Below are 17,280 nucleotides of genomic sequence, written 5' to 3'. Positions count from 1 at the left end.
CTGTGCACACATGTCGGAGACCTGCAGTGTGGGGGAAGGAGACAGCCACTGGGGCAGAGCCACCAGGAAAGGATTCTAGGAGGATTCTGGACATGGGAAGGGGATGAGGAAGAAAAAACAGCAAACTCTAGGAAGCAGAAACACGGGTATGTTTCTAGAATGGAATCTGTCTGGTCGAGAGGCCCAGCTGCTGAGGTTTGGGTGCAGGGGGTGTGGGTCATAAGAATAACATAATTATGATAAACAACGCTGCTGTCATTTATGGAGTAGGAAATCAAGCTGGAGAGGTGGGGTCTGCGGACTCAAGCAAGCAGAGCCTGCGGACACCGCTGACGGAAGTTATCTGGTCTGATGATTGTTTTGCAAAGTTCACACTAGTTGTTGGAGGCTAACTAGGAGCTGTCAGTATTGTGGGGGAGACAAGTGAGAAAAGATGCGTGGGAGGTAGAACTCCAGAACCTGGTGCTCCCCAGTGGGCCAGGGTGGTAGCAGGTGCAATTTGAGGGCATGGGAGGGCTGCAGGGAGAGGAGGCCAGGGTATCAGTGCAGGTGATTCCCACACAGCTGCCCTGGAGAATGGGCTGGGTCGGGAGCGTCCTGCCTCCACCTGCGTCCCTCCACCCTGTTTCCACCGTCTGTTCCTTCCCCCCACCACCCAGTTCTGTCCCTCTCCAGTGGACTCAGGAAGAGGCACCCTGGGCCTCGACTGCCCTCCCTGGACCCGTCACTTTCTTGAAGCCCATCAGATGGGGCCCCGACACCACCAGCCTCCGCACCCTCGGACACCAGAAGGCTTCACGTGTTGTCCCGGGCACTGGCACATTGGGCAGTGTGGCTCAGGGGCTGGAGTCCCGGCGCTGGGACCCGCCTGTGTCATCGGACCTGTCGGCCGCTGCGCCCCCGGAGGCGCCTCGGGGAACTGCAGCGGGGCAGGGCGAAGCATGGCGGGGCGGGGCGAGCGCGCCCCCTGCCGGTCAGTTCTACTCACAATCTCTGCTCCCACTCCACGGAGGTAACCTTGAGAACCAGAGGATCTGGAAGGAAGTCATCGTGCTGCGTCCCTACCGGGGCCTCGTATGGAAGTGGGGGCACGGTGGATCTTGTCTGGCTTGGCGACTCCCCTGGGCACACTCTCCCACTTGCCTGCCCTACCCTCAGGCATAGTCAGGGACTTCACACCGGACCTGCCCTGGGCCACACCTCCACCAGGGTCTGGGCCCGCCCTGACACTTGTCACTAGCTGAAGGTGAGCAAAAGTCCCAAGCATTGTCAACTCGCTCATCCATTCTTCAAGCGTTTATTGAGTGCTTCTCTGAGCTGATGAACGGGGACCAGATTTCTTCTTTCTTCCACCCCTCCCTTCCCCGGGACGCACCGGCCTGCTGAGCCCCGCCTGTCAGCTGTTACTGGCTAATAATAGTAGAACACCTGGAGCCATCTGCCCCTGAACCCAGCCCTTGGCTCACAAGGCTGTGCCTGAGGGCCACTCTGGGAAGGAAAGTACATTGGAGTGGAAGGGGCTGGGCTCTCAAAGAACCTTTTGTTTCTTTTTTTTAACATTTTCTTTATTAATTTAGAGAGAGAGGAAGGGAGAGGGATAGAGAGATAGAAACATTGATGAAAGAGAACATCGATTAGCCGCCTCCTGCATGCCCCCCACTGGGGATTTGGCCCACAACCTGGGCATGTGTCCTGACCAGGAATCGAACTCTTGGTGCATGGGTCAATGCTCAATCACTGAGCCACACTGGCCGGGCAGAGCCTTTTGTTTCTTAAGGAGGAACTGGGGCCCTGGCCGGTTTGGCTCAGCGGTTAGAGCGTGGGCCTGCCGTCCTGAGAGACCCGGGTTCGGTTCCCGCTAAGGGCGCGTGCCTCTGTTGCAGTTTGTCCCCAGCCCTGGTCGGTTGTGCAGGTGGCGGCCACTCGATGTGTTCCTTTCACATCGATGTTTCTCTCTCTCTCTCTGTTCCTCTCTCTCCCTCCCACTCTACCTGAACAAAAAATGAAAAAATGTCCTCGGGTGAGGATAAAAAAAAAAAAAAAAAAAAAAAGGAGGAACTGGGGCTGCAGGCCAGAGGTTATGGTGTAACCCACAGGAGGAGAGGAGTGAGGGATAATTTATTATTCCATATGAGATACCCATCCCCCACCAGGCCCCTGACAGACAGACCCTGACCATGGCTATCCACTGGGCTCCCACATGAGGGGACCTCAGAATCTGTGCATTTATGTCACTCCCATGGCTCTCCTGTCTTCAACAAGGAGATAGGCTGGGTTCCACCGACAGAGGAAGGTTAAGTGATCTATCCGAGGTTGCAGTGAGCTGAGGCCACCAGGGCCCAGCAAGTGAGTTGGCAGCCCCTGTACAGGTGGGTGACCTCACACCAGAGCTGGGGTTCTTGGCTGGGGATTGGGGGAGGGTAGAATCCCATCACTGAGGAATGAGCCTTACAGGCAAGCCACACAGGAGCCTCATCATCTACCTCCCTCCCCAGCCACTCCTACCTCAACACCTTTGTCCTCACACCTGTGAGCCCAGTTCCTCCTTCTTCCCCATGTGGGGTGCTCCCAGCTATGCATTCAGAACTGGGGATATAACCACAGGATGGGTTTGAGAACCCACTAGACCCACTGTGAAATGGATCTGAGCTAAAACTCCATTGATCACCCATCCTCCATCTCCTAGATGGTATGTTTATTTCTTAATTATTGATATGAGAGATTTGTTGTTCCATTTATTTATACCTTCTTGGTTGATTCTTGTATATGCCCTGACTGGGGATCAAACCTTGGCGTACTGAAACGATGCTCTAACCAACTGGGCTACCAGGCCAGGACTGGATGATATCAGTTTAGATCCAGTGTCCACAGTCCCAGAAATGTCTGATTATTTCCTTTTCCCCACACAGGCTCTCTGGTAAAAGACTGTAGGTCCCTTTAGGAAAGGCTAGAAGAAAGATTACTTGTAAAGATTAAAGATGAAAGACTAGTGGGCAGCATACCAGGGTTCTTCCTTAAGGGGTCCGGCCTCCCCTTCATTCAAGTTCTGGGTCTGTGAACTGACGCAAGTCTGGCAATTGATTAAGGGATCATAACTGTCTTTATGATTAAGTTAGCCTTTTGTTCACTTGACCTAGAACTCTTCTGCTTAGGAGCTAAGATAACTAAGAATTCAGTAAGCTTCCCATCTATTTCACTTCTAGAGACATCATGATCAAGCAGCCAATGCCATAGGCCAGTAAGTCACACTCTGCTGCTTTGACTTTGCTATAAGGCTAACCACACCCACCTTGACTTTGGCCATTAAGTACCTCCACTTGGACCTTGACATCTCAGGATCCAATGCCCCTATCTACTGCATTTAGTTTCCCAATTCCACGGCAGCAGTTCTCATTAAGTTCTGGCCTACACAGAAGAGTGATCACAGAGCTCTTTGGGATACTCACAATGGTGGTGAAACGTGTGTCATCCGGACATTCCCAGGACAGGTCTTAAATGTCAAATCCCTTGTAACATTCCAATCTCCCTAAGCCTTTGTATCCCTTTCTCTAGAGTGGACTAAGGCAGGTCCGGTATTTCAATTCCATTTAGTGTGGGCCTTTTGGTCCATGTCAACCAACTAAACAAACTGTTAGAACACTTTCTAACCTCAACATTAAATCCCGAGTCTCTTAGTGAGCCCCTGTCAATAAATTCAGCCTGATAGAACTTTGTGTTCTTTCCACCACTATCCCACCCCTTAATGTTTATTCCCACACTTTCCCCAGATTTCTGTCAATATAAATTGCAAAAATAACGTAGTTCTTTTGGAGTGTAGCACACCTCCTCATAGGTCACATTTTGCAACTCCCCCTACAAGGCCTGGGGCATGCCAAGTTTGCTGCCATCTCAGCACCTGTCACATGCTGTGCCTCTGCCTGGGAAGCTCTTCTCCTTGCTTCTCTCACCTGTCACTGCTGAATTGAGATGACCCCTCCTCAGCATCCTCTCCCTGACCACTGGAGGCACCCCCTCCACATATCCTAACATTATTATTCTTATTCTGTTGTAATTGCTTAGGGTCCTTCTCATCATCTGACATGAATTTACTGTCTCAAGTATACCATAAAACCCCGAGGGCCCTGTCTGTCTTGCACATGGCTGCATCCCCAGCACCGAGGCTAGAACCTGGCACAAAGCAGATGCTCAGTAAATATTTGTGGAACAAATGAAACAACTGTTCAAAGCCTGACCCTTGTATCCTGGCATGTGATGCTAATAAACAGAGCAGGCCTGGGTTTCATTTGTTTATTCATCTCCTCCTAATCATTCCAGAGAGGATTCAAGATGGGAAAGAGGGCTTCAGAATCACCCACCCTCCCAGATGGCAGGAGCTTCAGGGCAATAAAGCGTGGTCACAGTGCCCTGGGAAGGTGTGGACTATAGGCTGTGAGCTCCAGGGCCCCTAACCTTGTGCAAACAGGGTACTGGAGCAATAGATGCTTTCCTAAGACTGAGTGAGGCAAGCAGTAGTTACATTGTGAAACAGCATCCAGGATTTCTCCTCTCATAAATGAGAGCCCAAAGGTCTGTCCCCTCTGCCCAATCCCACCACAAGTCACAGATCTGTCAACACTCTGGCTGCCTAGAAGGGTTTAACCAGAGTGAATCATGCAGTGACTGAGGCTGGAGCAGACAGCTGGGGCTGCCTCCATTTGTACTGTCTCCTTGCATAGCTTGAGGGAGATGGGCACCAGCTTTAGTGAAGGCCAGAGTCAGTCTCAGAATTGGGTCCCTAAGGGGTGAGTCCAGACAGGCAGGAAGGAGGGAGTGGACTGAGAAGAAGTAAAGGTAGCCCACCTCCCTGAGGCCAAGACGAGTTGACAGCTGGGCCCTCCAGTCCCATCCTGGCAGCGGGATATGGGCCATAAGTGGCAAACCAGTACTTTTCCCAAGGAGAATCAGTGCAGAGCCAAGGCCTCGGGAGCCTTCCTGATGTTTCAGCCACCCTCCTTCCCTGTCTGAATGTCTGGGGTACCAATTCCAAGTGAGGGTGGCCAGAGTATGGCCACCATGCAGTACCCATCTGGGGTGGCTGAGGGATGCCCGCCTATTTCCCCTGGGAGGCAGAATTTTCTTTGCCTGAAAGAAAGGAAGGAGGGGAGAAAAAACAATCCTTATGATTCAGACACTATCCACTCCAGCCTGCAAGCCAGGGGAGCTAAGAGGACCCAGACACCCAGTTTAAGGGAGTCTGTGTGTCCCATCACAACCTAGAGCCTCTTCTTCCTGCATACGGGCAGAAAATAAAGAACTACAAAAGGACAAAAGCATCATCGTACCTTATCATGCACCAGCTCCTACGGACACCCTGGCCTAACCCCCATGACGGTAGCAAGCAGATGCTGTCAGCAGCCCCATTATACAGAGAATAAAACAGACTAGAGACTGGCCATAGTCTTGCGGGTGGCAAGTGAGGTGCTGGGATTTGAGCTACAAAGCTTTGGGAGAAATCCAAGGGTGGCTGGGTGTGCAAACAGAAGTGCGGTGATTTGTGAGCGTTTGTGTGAGCAGGAGAGCAAAGGTCAGAGAGGAGGCTGAGCTCAGATAAAATGCAGAAAAATGACGCCCTGGCTGGTTTGGCTCAGCGGTTAGAGCGTTGGCCCGCAGACCAATGGGTCACAGGTTCAATTCTGGTCAAGGGCATGTAGCTCGTTGTGGTTCGTCCCCAACCCTGGTGGGGTCATGCAGGAGGTAGCCAGTCGATGTGGCTCTATCATATCGATGTTTCTCTCTCTCTCTCTCTCTCTCTCCCTCCCTCCCACTCTATCTGATAAGTAGAAAAATATCCTCGGGTGAGAAATAAAAAAATAAAAATAAAAATGCAGGAAAATGAAATACAGCTCCCCAAAACAAACTACAAATAAGAATACTGCCAATAGGATGCATATCTGAGCTATTACTACATGCCAGGCCCCAGGTGCACAGCCTTGGCCTGCTTCCAACTCCAGTCAGGGAGAAGAGCCAGATCTCTGGAGAAAATCCTTTGCCACATCCACCCTCAGATGCCCCTTTTGGGGGACACATGTGATCAACCAGGCACAGGAGGTAGGATATCTGTTCCTCCATCCTTATCTTACAGCTATCTTTTGGGGTGACCCTGGGAAGTCCTGGGCATCGTGCCTTGGTGCGCTCATGCTTTGTCACTGTAAGTGGATGAGAACAATGTGCCCCTTGCCACAGGCCTATGCTCAGCTGCCTGATAACAAGCTCACCTTTAGGGACAAACTTCAGCGAGCTGCTGAATATTCAGAAGCGTGACTGCCCCTTCTTGGGGCCATCGTTCAGGAACTCATGGCCCAGCCCGTTACCACACTTGCCACAGGAGACCTGGGAAGAGCATAAAAGAGCCACATGAGCTTCTGGACACAAAACAACCACAGCAATGGCCCCTCCTGCCACCAGCAGATGATGTCCTCCCCATGCCCATTTCCCAAGGTAACTGCTGGCAGGAGAGGTTGACCTGGAGCCTGTGCAGGAAAATTGTCCTATTTCCCACCAGGACCCTAAGCTCCCCCATAGTTTGGGGTGACAACTTCCCTCGCTGAGGCTGGAGGCCTGGGATAGACAGACTACAAGCCCTTACAGCTGTGTGGAGAGCAGAAGAAAGGAAAGGGTGGCCTACACTCTCCCCCCCTTCCCAATCCCTGCTGCTACCACCCACCTTTAAGGCTTCAGGCCGATTATGCTCTGGATGCTTGGTCACACTGTCAGCATGGATAGTCTCAGTGAAGGCTGGCCATGGGGATGAGTGTGCATACTTTGAGCGGCTGGAGAAGAGCTCGTAGCCACACTTGGCGCACACATAGATACCTGGAGGTGGAAGAAGAGGCAGAAGCAGAGATGCTGCCTCCAGCCTCTTTGGAGTGAGCTCCCAAATCCTCAGACCCAGTAGAATACAGCACTCTCCCCAGTCGCAGAACGAGATGCACACCTTCCCCACCTGGATATCGGCTTTGTGGAGGAGACATACAGCTGAGCTCACATTTAGTGGTTCTTACCATGTATCAGAGACCAGGAGAGTCACTTTTCACACTTAACTCATTGACTCTTCTAAACAGCCATGTGATGAAGACCTATCCATTGCACAGATGAGGAAGCTGAAGCTCAGTGATGCAAACCACTCAGCTAGAGGGTGTGCAACGAGGAAGAAGCCCAGGGAGTCTGATGAGGACACAACATTCTCACCCTTCACAGGCCCCACACAGTGGGGGCTCTGACATGGCCAGCACCACTCCCTAGCCCCCGTCCTTTCCCAAGTGGCTGTCATGTTGCTCAGCCAAGCCTTGACCTAGACTCCCAGTCATAGCTACTGGCCTGCTCTCCCTGTCTGAAGAGAATGGTTCCAGAGAAAATGCCTCGGGGCCAAACAGGCAGCCAGGAAGAATGGGTTTTATCCTCAAAAGATCACTTTCATGGGGGAGAGGGGGGAGGGGAGAGAAGGTTGTGAAACTGACTTGCAGAATAAGAAGCAGGTACCCCTTGCCCTGGCCGGTTTGGCTCAGCGGTTGGAGCATTGACCTGCAGACCAAAGAGTCCTGGGTTCGGTTCCCACTAGGGGCACGTACCAAAAAGAAGAAGAAAAAAAAAAGCAGGTACCCCTTACCCACTGCCTGGCCTGGGGACAGCCTCCCTTGGAGTCCGTGAACTACTCAGCCTTTACCAGGAAGGAAGGAAGCAAAGAGGAACCAGGAGCTGCTGCAGGAGTAGTTACCAGCTTGGCAGAGCAGCCTAAGGGTCCCACAGCCAGAGGGTCTCAAGAGGAGCTTTGCCCAGAAGGTCCTATATCACACCTGATATCCACAGATGCTCAGTGTCAGAAACTAGCCCCCTGGAGAGCTGATACCAAACAGATCCCACCCCAAGTAAGTAGCTGCCCTAGTCTTGCCTCTGGTATGTTTTTACCAAATTAGTCCATTACCAAGCAGCTCAGCCCAGAAAGGGACTCACCAGGTCTTCTCAAAGCCTGGGGCCAGGGCTGAGGGCTGGTCATGCCCCAAATCACCCTCAACCCCACTCCTCCCATCTTCCCACCCCTCACCCCCACCACCCCCCACCCCACCTCCAGGCTGTCCGGTCAAACTTCACTACACTGGCCACTGGTGGCCTAGCTGCACTCCTGATTACCCAACCCCAGGGTCCAGGGCAAGTGGGAGAGGCACCTAAGGCAGCACATTCGGATCGGAACAGGACGTTCTGTGCTTGCCGGCTTACTTCGCGGGTCCCAGGAACCCGGGAGGGGAAAGGGCAGGGGTAACATCAGAGAGAGGGAGTAGCCTCGAGGAGGGGCAGCCCTGTCACAAGAGCTGCCCTTGGACAAGACCCTCTTCCAACCGCGTCCCTCTGATGTCCAGATCCTGATCCGTGTACTCAGACCCACAGATTCCCCCCGGAAACGACCATGTTCACACTTAAAGGCTTTTCCCCCTCAAGGGGAGTAAACTCCTTTGGTGCCCTCCTTCCCTCCGGTACCCTGACTCTCCGAGCCCCCCAGACTCCTCCCTCCTCCTTCGTGATCCCCTTTAACAATATGCGCTCCTCCCCGCGCGGTCATACTCGCCCCTTCATTCCCGGGGCTCCAGGGCTCCACCACCACCTGAGAGCAGCGATGCCCCATCTGATGTGCGCCCCCGCCCCAATGCTCTACCAGGAGGTCACAGGTTGTACCCGGATCAAAGTGGTTCTGGAAAACTTCGCCCCCGAAGAAGCTGCAGAACGACATGGCGCCGAACAGACCGCTGCACGATGGTTGCTTTCGGCTGACTGAAGCCTCGGATCGACCACCTCCCGGCCTGGGCCAAGCCCCACGCCCCGAGGCCTCGCCCCCTCCAGGAGGCCAATCACGTCCAGGGACGCCGGGACACCCCCGCGGGGCCCGCCTCCAGAGAACCCGCCCCTTCCCGCGTACCAATCGGCTTCCTCCTCCAATAGGCCCCGCTCTTCCGGAGGACCTGCCTTTTCAAGTCCTCCCAACAGGCCCCGCCCATCGACAACTCCTAAGGACCGCTCTGCGCTTCGGCCCCGAGGCGCAGCGCCAGGGGGCGCCGCTGAGCTGCGCTCTCCCTGCCCCGGCACTAAGTCCGGTGCCACGGGCCGTCCCCGGTCTTTCCGTGCCCTCAATTCAGACACCGCGGGAAGAGTTGCTTCCAGCCTTTATTAGACAAAGGAAACAGGCGGGGGTCTCGCGCGCTTCTTTCATACTCCATCCGAGCCACCTACAAGTCTCCCGAGGACTCCGGCTTTTCTTTCTCCAGATGCTTCTTCTGGGGACCCTGTGGGAGTAGTAGGCAGTAGTATTCACAGGGGTCTGGCTGAGAATACTGCCCCTGGCAAGCCGCCTGAGTCACCCACAGCCGTCACCGTAGTTCCTCCCCTCTCTTACAGCAAGAATCACTGCCTAGGGCTGGAATCCTAAAAGCCCCCTCCTTATGGATGAGTGCAGGGGGATCCCACCACCCCAATCTGCTCCAGCTTCCCCACTCTGAAGCAGGTGGGATGTGAGGGCTAAGTCCCAGAGAAGGGAGGTGGGGGGACTCACCATAAAGACCCTCTTCTCTTGGGCTGTCTGGAAGCGGCCATGTCCAAACTTGGAGGTGGTGTCGATGAACTTAAGTTCAATATTCTCCAGGGCCCGGCGGCTGTGGTGCACCAGGAGGGACTGGGGATCCGTGGGAGAGGAGAGTCTCAAGATGGAGGTTCCCACCCACTCCGGTAACCCCAATCCACCCACCCCTTCCTTTTGGCTCTCCCCATCCCCTGACCCTCTTCAGAGCAGGCTGAAGGACAAAGCAGGCCAGCCAGCCACCCACCCCTCCCAAAGCCCATTGGGCTCCTGCTCCCCAGCTTCCCAACCCACTGCCTGCCCTGACCTTCCTCAGCGTGATGACCCGCTTCTTGGTTCCTGCGATGCAACCTTTCAGCATGACAAAGTCATTGTTGACTTCCCCATAGTGAGGGAAGCCACCCTGTGGGAAAGTAGGTCAGGGTCCAGATTGAGTTAGGAGGCAGCTGGGAATCCTGGGAGAAATCCCATACACACCTGTGATTTGAAGGAGCCAGTGCTGGCCAGGGGGTGACACCCTCTATCACTGATCAAAGCAGCATCTGAGCCACACCCTACGTCTTCCCTTACGGTATCTCATTTAACAATCTGCATTTTACACAGGGGTAAACTGAGGCTCGAGGGGTGGAGTCACCTGTTCCAGAACATACTGCAGCTGGAGTTCGAACCCAGGCAGCCTGTCTCCAAGACCACAGTCAAAGCTGCTGCATTCTACACCCCATGACAGCAGCTGGAATATAAGCTATCTATAGAGGAGGCTCAGAGAGTGCGGAAAGGAAGGGGTTTATTACACCAGCGGCTGCTTGGTGGGGCCTGAGCTCTTGGGGCATTACAACACCCCACACACCTCCCCACACATGCTCACCAGGCTCCCTCAGCCAAACTGGCTGCCCACCCTCACCAGTGGCGTGATGGACTTGTCAGTCATGTCGTAGCTGGTGGACGCATTATTCTTAACCACCTTCCCATCCTCTGTGTGCAACCCCCGGCCAATACGGTAGATCTGCCAAGAGAACAGAGCACATTGAGAGCAGCAAATGGCCTCTGGGGCCAGCACTATGTCCACATCCATCAGCTGTGGACTTAAACCCAGGTGCTGGTGGATGCATTTCAAAGCCTTTGGGGGCCAGGCAGTGTTTGGGTCATGCACTCCACTAACTGGAGTCTGGTCAAGACGTTCCCCCCTCACAAGGACTTAGGACACACCTTCTTGTTGAGCTCTGTGCGGTGGTGGTAGCCCTTCTGCCCAGCCCGGGCAATGGAGCAGCCCACTCGGGCAGGGTGCCAGGCGCCAATGCAGGCCACCTTTCGAAGCCCCTTGTGGGTCTTTCGAGGCAGCTTCTTGGTGTGCCAGCGGCTTGTGACCCCTGCAGGTGGGAGGGGTTGGTGGCTGAGAGGCCAGTCTGGCCCCCATCCCCTCAGGCAGCCTTCCAGGAGCTGTTATTTCCACCCAGCCTTACCTTTGATGCCCCGGCCCTTGGTGACAGCAATGACATCAATGACCTCGCTCTGACTGAACACGCTGTGCACCGGCACCTGCTTCTCCAGCCGGGCCTGGGCCCAGGCCACCTTCTCAGCCACTGTGCCACCATTCAGCTGGATCTCCATGATGTGGGCCTTCTTCTGCCGGAAGGGCAGCAGCTTCATCTGCAGAACGCAACATGGCCAGTCGTCTCCCCGAGGGTCAAAACCCCATTTGCAGACATGGTATGACCAGCCGGTGACCCCTAGCAGGCTTGCATGCCTGCATTCATTCAGCATATGTTCCCATGCCTGGTCTGGCTATGTGCCATGTCCTGTGCTAGGCACTGGGGTACAGCAGAGAATGAGGCAAACAGAGTCCTGGTCCTCATGGAGCCATTATCTAGTTGGACAGAGCCAAGTAAACTCTTGGAGAAGGCAAAGTGTTCTGATGGACTATTGGGGGTGTAGGGAACAGTAATTACAGATAGCGTGGTCAGGGAGGACTTCTCTGAGGAAGTGACACCAGTAACAAGAAGGAGCCACTAGCCTGGTCAGTGTGTGTCTCAGTGGATTGAGCACCATCCCATGCACCAAGAGGTCACTGGTTTGATACCCAGTCAGGACACATGCCCAGGTTTCAGGCTTGATCCCATGGCGGGGGCAGGGTATACAGGAGGCAACTGTTTTTCTCTCTCCCTCTCTCTTCCTCTCTCTAAAAAAATCAATACAAATATTTTTTTTAAAAGAAGGAGCCACTAGGTAAAGATATAGGAGCTTTAGCAAAGGGAACCACATGTGCAATGACCCTGAGACATGGAAGATCCTGGGGAGTTGAGGGTGCAGAAAGGAAACCAGTGTGTCTAGACTATGGGGAGCAAGGAGGAGGCCATGCAGGATGGAGTCAGACATGAGCAGGGGCCTAGCCTGGCAGGTCTTGTAGGGAAGAACTCAAGCTTTACCTCAACTATGGGGTCTGATAAAATCTGATTCATATTTTTAAACATCTTTGGCTGCTCTGTGAGGCACAGGCTGGAAGCAGGAACACCATTAGGTCACAGCATAGTGCTCAACAATGAGTATTTATGGAGCACCTACTGCATACAAGGTTCTTGGTGGGTTCTGGGGGCACAGCACTGAACAGGGAGCCATGACCCCTGTCCTTATGGAGCTCAAGGGAGATGGACATTAACCAATGACATAGGGAACCAGGAACTGCAAGTGTGAGAGTAACTGGGCAGGGGCGGGGCAGGGTGGGGGGTGGGAGTAGTGTCCCTGCTCAGAGCCTACAAAAGGTTTCCCTGGGGACTAGGCACCAAGGAATGTTCTAGGATAAGCCAGATCCCTTATACAAATGTGGATTCATATACACACTTGTGCCAGAACCCACACAGAGGCAGCTGGCCTTCTACACTGGACATTTGTCAGGAGACTCAAGCCTTTTGGGGCATTTCAGGGCCTTGGTTGACCACTGGGCATGGACAGTGCCCACAACCCTTAGAGCATACTGGCCCCCAGCATCCCATCCCTGGAGCTGCAGACAGACAACACTTTGGTCCTGTGCCCAGGGCTCATAGTATTTTTAGGCTGACATTTGCCAGGGCTCCTGGAGGCTGGTTGGGGGAGGGTGAACCCAGGGAGTGAACTGGCTGACTGGGTGTGGACTGGGGTTAAGGGACTGACCTGGGTGTGGACAATGACCCGAATGACCTTGCAGTACTTCTTCATGGCAGCAAAGTCTTTCTGGAGCTGCTTTTTGCCATCGGCGTCACGCCACCTCTTACAGGCCTTGGTGAAGGCTTTCTTCTTGCTCTTGTGCCTGAGCCATGCACAGAGGGTGCTTAGAGGGGCCAGTTAGGGTGGTTCCCTGGGCCCCTGACCACCTGTCACCCACCAAGCACGGGTCTTTGAACAGTAAATGTCCCTTTCCGTCCTCCTTTCCTCCCTGCGGAAGCCGTTGCCATGCCTTCCCTGGAGTCCCTGGGCTGGCTCCAGTCATCATCTTTAAGCACAGCCTGTCCTTTCCTCTCTGGGCCTCAGTTCCCTCCTCTGCAAACTGGGTATCTCCCTGCCTTCTAGGGCCCGAGGGTGAGTGGCAGATGTGCAGGAGCTCGGGGAAGGAGTACGTTGGCTACTTGTCCACACTGATACAGCTGCTGGCCTCACTTCTGCAGCGAACAGCCAGTACTGCCTGTTGTTCCCAACCCTCACTGGAACTCTGGGTGGCAGACACTATTATCCCCATTCTACAGACGAAGAAGCCAAAGTTCACAAAGGTCAAAGCCCCTGGGTGGGGAGCAAGTTGATAACAATGTAAATAGAGAAAACAAGACCAGCTGGCATTTGCTGAGCACTTCCTCTGTGCTGAGCCCTAGACCCCGCTTGCTCATCTCATTCACAGCAGCCCCAAGATGCAGGGACCACGCCCGTCTCCACTGATGGTGTCTGTGGCACGCCTGAAGGTGAGGGGTGATACAGGACTCTAAGAGGTCAGCCAGCTTGTCCTGGTCACACAGCCCACTCTGACCCTAGAGCCCAAAGAGGGCCAAGGCTGGGCTGTGTCTCTGCCTAAGGAGGGGTGTGTCTGTGAGGTTCCTCAGGCAGGGGGCCCTTCCCTTTCAGGACTTGTACCAAGGAAGATTTGAAGCCTGAGAATACCTTCCTTTCTGATGTGAAGAGCTTGTTGGCTGTTTCCCTTTTCATCCTAGGAATCTCAGCGCCAACTCTGCCGTTTCATCAAAGTAGTTCCTTAATTAACGCTGAGGATTAGAATACCCGCTTCCTCTTGTTTCCTCTATGTTTCCTCTTTTTCCCCTCCAGCCTGCTAATACTCATCTGTTACTAAATCGAAGGCATCCCTTCACACACACACATACACACACACACACACACACACACACACACACACACACACTTTCCTGCCTTCCAAACACTGTTGACACTTCTCCGGCCCACCCCCATCATTCCAGCACAGGAATGGGGAGTGAAGGGCCCGCCCATCGCCAGTGGCCCCACTAGCCCACACAGGGCCCACCCGCAGGGCCCTCACCAGTCCTTGTAGAAGCGCCGCCGGCACTCATCGCTGAGGTGCTCTGCAAAGATGGTCTTGAAGCTCCGCAGGCCTCGCGGGGTAGCCACGTAGCCCACGACACCCACCACCACAAGAGGTGGTGTCTCCACAATCGTCACGGCCTCCACCTCCTCCCGCTTGGAAATTTCTGGATGAGACCCAGAGATGAGCATGAAGGAGAGCCTCCAGGGCCCATGAGTAAGGGAGACAGAGTGGAAAAACCAACTGCAGCCCTCCTGCCTGAGGGAGGATGGGCACCACAGCCCCAGGGCTGCAGGTACAGAGGCCCTCTGGACCAGAGCCCTCTCTGACCTCCAGCCCTCAGCCTGCCAGCTCCTTGCTCTGCCATGGCATGGAGCAGCTGCTGAACAGGGCCCCACAGTGTAGCTCTGACACTGAGATCTCAGGCAAGGCCTGACCTGCTCCCTGCCTCAGTTTCTCCACCAGGCCACCCAGGAATTGGCTAGGAGAGCAACAGCCAGGGCAGCATCCTCCAAAGGGTGGCATTGGGCCTCCTTTAGTGGGGCACAAATGATCTTTTTTCTGTTGTTGCTAATCCTCACTTGAGAATACATTTTTTCATTGATTTTTTAGATAGAGTAGAGGGGAGGAGAGGAAGAGAGAAACATCAATGTAAGAGAGACACGTCAATTGGTTGCCTTCTGCTGGCGCCCCAACCGGGGCCAGAAATCGAACCTGCAACTCTGGTACATGCCCTTGACCAGGAATCAAACCTGCCACCCTTTGGTGCACAGGCTGAAGCACTAACCACTGAGTCACGCCAGCCAGGGTACAAATGATCTTTTTTTTTTTTTTTTTTTTATGTGTGGTTTTTTGGTGGTTTTTTTTTTGGTACGTGCCTCTAGCAGGAACCAAACCCGGGACTCTCTGGTCCATAGGCCGACGCTCCAACCGCTGAGCCAAACCAGCCAGGGCTTTTTTTTTAATAGTTGTAAATGTAGTCCAGCCGTGTGGCTCAGTGGTTGAGCATCGACCCATGCACCAAGAGGTTGCCAGTTTGATTCTTAGTCAGGGCACATGCCCAGGTTGCAGGCCCGATCACCAGTGGGGGACATGCAGGAGGCAGCCAAATCGATGTTCTCGCTCATTGATGTTTCTCTCTCTCTCTAAAAATCAATAAAGAAAAAGTTTAAATATATATATATATATATATATATATATATGTTAGGAGAGATGAAAAATGAAGAAGTGGGTATAAAAGGGCACCAGGGAAACCCACATGGCAATGGAATATTCCGAGGTGGTGGGTACACACATGTACACATGACAGAACCATATAGAACTAAACACACATGCGCGCATACAAATACAACTAAGGGAACATGGGTCAACAAACATCCTGCTTCGACATATAGCTTTATCTTTACGAGAGGTTTCCAACCCGGGGAAACTGGGTGAGGGGTACACGAAATCTCTCTATTGTTTCTTTTTTTTCTGTATTGTTTCTTACAACCACATGTGAATTACAATTATCTCAAAACAATAAGCATAATTGGGTGCCTGCGTTTGACTCCTAGTTTCTCCACTTACTAACTGGGCCACTGGCAGGTTTTATAACTGCTCCATTTCCTCATCTGTAAACTGGGGGCAATGACAGAATTCACCTCCAGGGGTGGTCAGTGGCCAATGGTCAGATGGTCACGATTCTGACTGCCATTCCCACAGGCAGGGCCTCACTCTTTCTGGGCCATTTCCCCTCCTGAAGTCCCATTCTGATTCCTAGCATTCGGAAGTTTCTCCAGATCTTCTGGTAGTCAGGGGTTCTCTATCCAAATCCCCCTGCCCTGTGTGTCCCTCTATGGCCACTCACTGAGCCCCGGCCGGTGCACCTCTCGGAGAGTGTGTGTCATGCCAGCCTTGTAACCCAGGAAAGCTGTGAGGTGCACCGGCCGGCTGGGGTCATCCCGAGGCCATGTCTTCACCTTGCCCCGGTGCCGGCGGCTCCTCTTGTGGGGCAGGAAGCCCAGGTGTCCATGCCGAGGGGCAGAAAACTTCCGGTGGGACTGAGGATAGGAGAAGATGGAGGTCAGAGCTGGGGTCACCCTGGAGAAAATGGCTAGATGTTCCCAGAGCCCAACCCAGAGAAGGGAGTTAGAGACCCAGGCTGAGGCTTGGTGGTCTTCAGTGCCTCCATCTGTCTGCAGGAAAGGAGGGGAAGGTTTGCCCAGGGGCAGTGTCTTACGAACAGAGCCAGCACCAAGCCCTCGTCACCCACAGGTTTCCTGCCTCAGTGAGTTCAGACTGGCTGGGCCCAGGCGAGGTTGGCCCACACTGTGGCTGGGGCTACAGAGACAGGGGGCTGCTGCCATCGGTCCATCTCCTTGCCTGTTCCAGGCCTGACAGTCTGAGCTTCAGGCCCTGCAGTCCTTTCCAACCCACTACTTCTTCACAGGCCCAAGGACTAGCCCTGCTGGGAGAGACTCAAGAAGCCCATTTGTCCCTCCCCAGGAAGCCAGCTTGCTCCAGCTCCAGCCCCCCAGCCCACTGACCATGGCCGCTGGTCCCTGCAGGTCAGGAAAGAAAGGGGCCTCCCTGCCAGGTGCTGGAGGTCGAGTGGCAGGGCCAGGACAAGCAGCAGCCAGATCCCAGATTTAGACCCTGGCAGGGGAGCTTGGTCATCTCCCGTGGCGGGCATGGGCTCTGGTGCCAGAAGCAGGCTCAGCTTGGGGCGGAGCAATGGGGGGACATCAAATGGGCAGCCTGGGGTGGGGACACTTGAAGCCAGGGCTTGCACTTCTTTCCTCAAGGGCCCTGGGAATGGGTCACACTCACTCTGTTTTCTTTCTTATAAGACTCACACCCAGGACAGAAACAACTTGGCCTGGTGGGAGGCAAAAAAAACCCAGCTGGGGGGCTTTTCTCATGCAGCTGTCAGAGATGAGGGTCTGAGTCGAGTTTTCTGTCATTGAGGCAGAGGGGATTCCAGTCCTAAGTGCTGTGAGCCTGAGCTGGAGCAAGATGGGAGGATCACCAGGGCCCTGATTCAATACCAGGATCCCTTTGACTATAATAGCTGTGATCTAAGAACATTTAGATACTTTTATGAACTGAAGTTTTGAATGAAAAGGAGATTGGAATCTCTTATTTTTAATGTAAAGATTCTGTGGTTATAAAGATCTGTAGCTGT

The 17,280-nt window shown here is 53.8% G+C and overlaps 2 protein-coding genes across 3 annotated transcripts; both read right to left on the bottom strand.

Moving 5' to 3' along the window:
• Positions 1–2,790: 2,790 nt before the first annotated feature.
• On the bottom strand, positions 2,791–8,849 carry MSRB1 (methionine sulfoxide reductase B1). Of its 2 annotated transcripts, XM_036280619.1 has the most exons (4): positions 8,707–8,846; positions 6,704–6,852; positions 6,255–6,369; positions 4,972–5,121 (listed from the first exon to the last, which is right to left on the bottom strand). In XM_036280619.1, exons 1-4 carry the CDS (start codon positions 8,759–8,761, stop codon positions 5,090–5,092), a joined length of 351 nt encoding a protein of 116 aa, XP_036136512.1. In that variant the 5' UTR covers positions 8,762–8,846; the 3' UTR covers positions 4,972–5,089. The 2 variants fall into 2 exon arrangements, with proteins under 2 accessions (XP_036136513.1, XP_036136512.1); XM_036280620.1 differs by lacking the exon at positions 6,255–6,369 and having other exon boundaries at positions 2,791–5,121; positions 8,707–8,849.
• A 355-nt stretch (positions 8,850–9,204) lies between these two features.
• On the bottom strand, positions 9,205–16,762 carry RPL3L (ribosomal protein L3 like). The gene is made up of 10 exons (XM_036280094.1): positions 16,643–16,762; positions 15,964–16,156; positions 14,112–14,280; positions 12,746–12,881; positions 11,062–11,248; positions 10,808–10,968; positions 10,503–10,604; positions 9,909–10,004; positions 9,578–9,697; positions 9,205–9,311 (listed from the first exon to the last, which is right to left on the bottom strand). The coding sequence occupies exons 1-10, from the start codon at positions 16,643–16,645 to the stop codon at positions 9,255–9,257; spliced, it is 1,224 nt and encodes a 407-aa protein (XP_036135987.1). The 5' UTR covers positions 16,646–16,762; the 3' UTR covers positions 9,205–9,254.
• Between the last annotated feature and the right edge of the window lie 518 nt (positions 16,763–17,280).

The sequence above is a fragment of the Molossus molossus genome, unplaced genomic scaffold, assembly GCF_014108415.1.
Source record: "Molossus molossus isolate mMolMol1 unplaced genomic scaffold, mMolMol1.p scaffold_m16_p_3, whole genome shotgun sequence".
Lineage (NCBI taxonomy): Eukaryota > Metazoa > Chordata > Mammalia > Chiroptera > Molossidae > Molossus > Molossus molossus.
The sequence above is the reverse complement of the archived record's forward strand: the minus strand, read 5'-3'. Positions and strand labels throughout refer to the sequence as shown.

Coding starts and splice junctions, on each gene's coding strand:
- MSRB1 (XM_036280620.1), bottom strand. CDS start 8,761: ATGTCGTTCTGCAGCTTCTTCGGGGGCGAAGTTTTCCAGAACCACTTT. Junction 6,853..8,706: donor CCAGAACCACTTTGATCCGG/GTACAACCTGTG, acceptor TTCCACCTCCAG/GTATCTATGTGTGCGCCAAG. Junction 5,122..6,703: donor ATCGGCCTGAAGCCTTAAAG/GTGGGTGGTAGC, acceptor CCTTTCTTTCAG/GCAAAGAAAATTCTGCCTCC.
- RPL3L (XM_036280094.1), bottom strand. Junction 14,281..15,963: donor GGTGCACCGGCCGGGGCTCA/GTGAGTGGCCAT, acceptor GGTCTCATCCAG/AAATTTCCAAGCGGGAGGAG. Junction 10,605..10,807: donor GCACAGAGCTCAACAAGAAG/GTGTGTCCTAAG, acceptor TTCTCTTGGCAG/ATCTACCGTATTGGCCGGGG.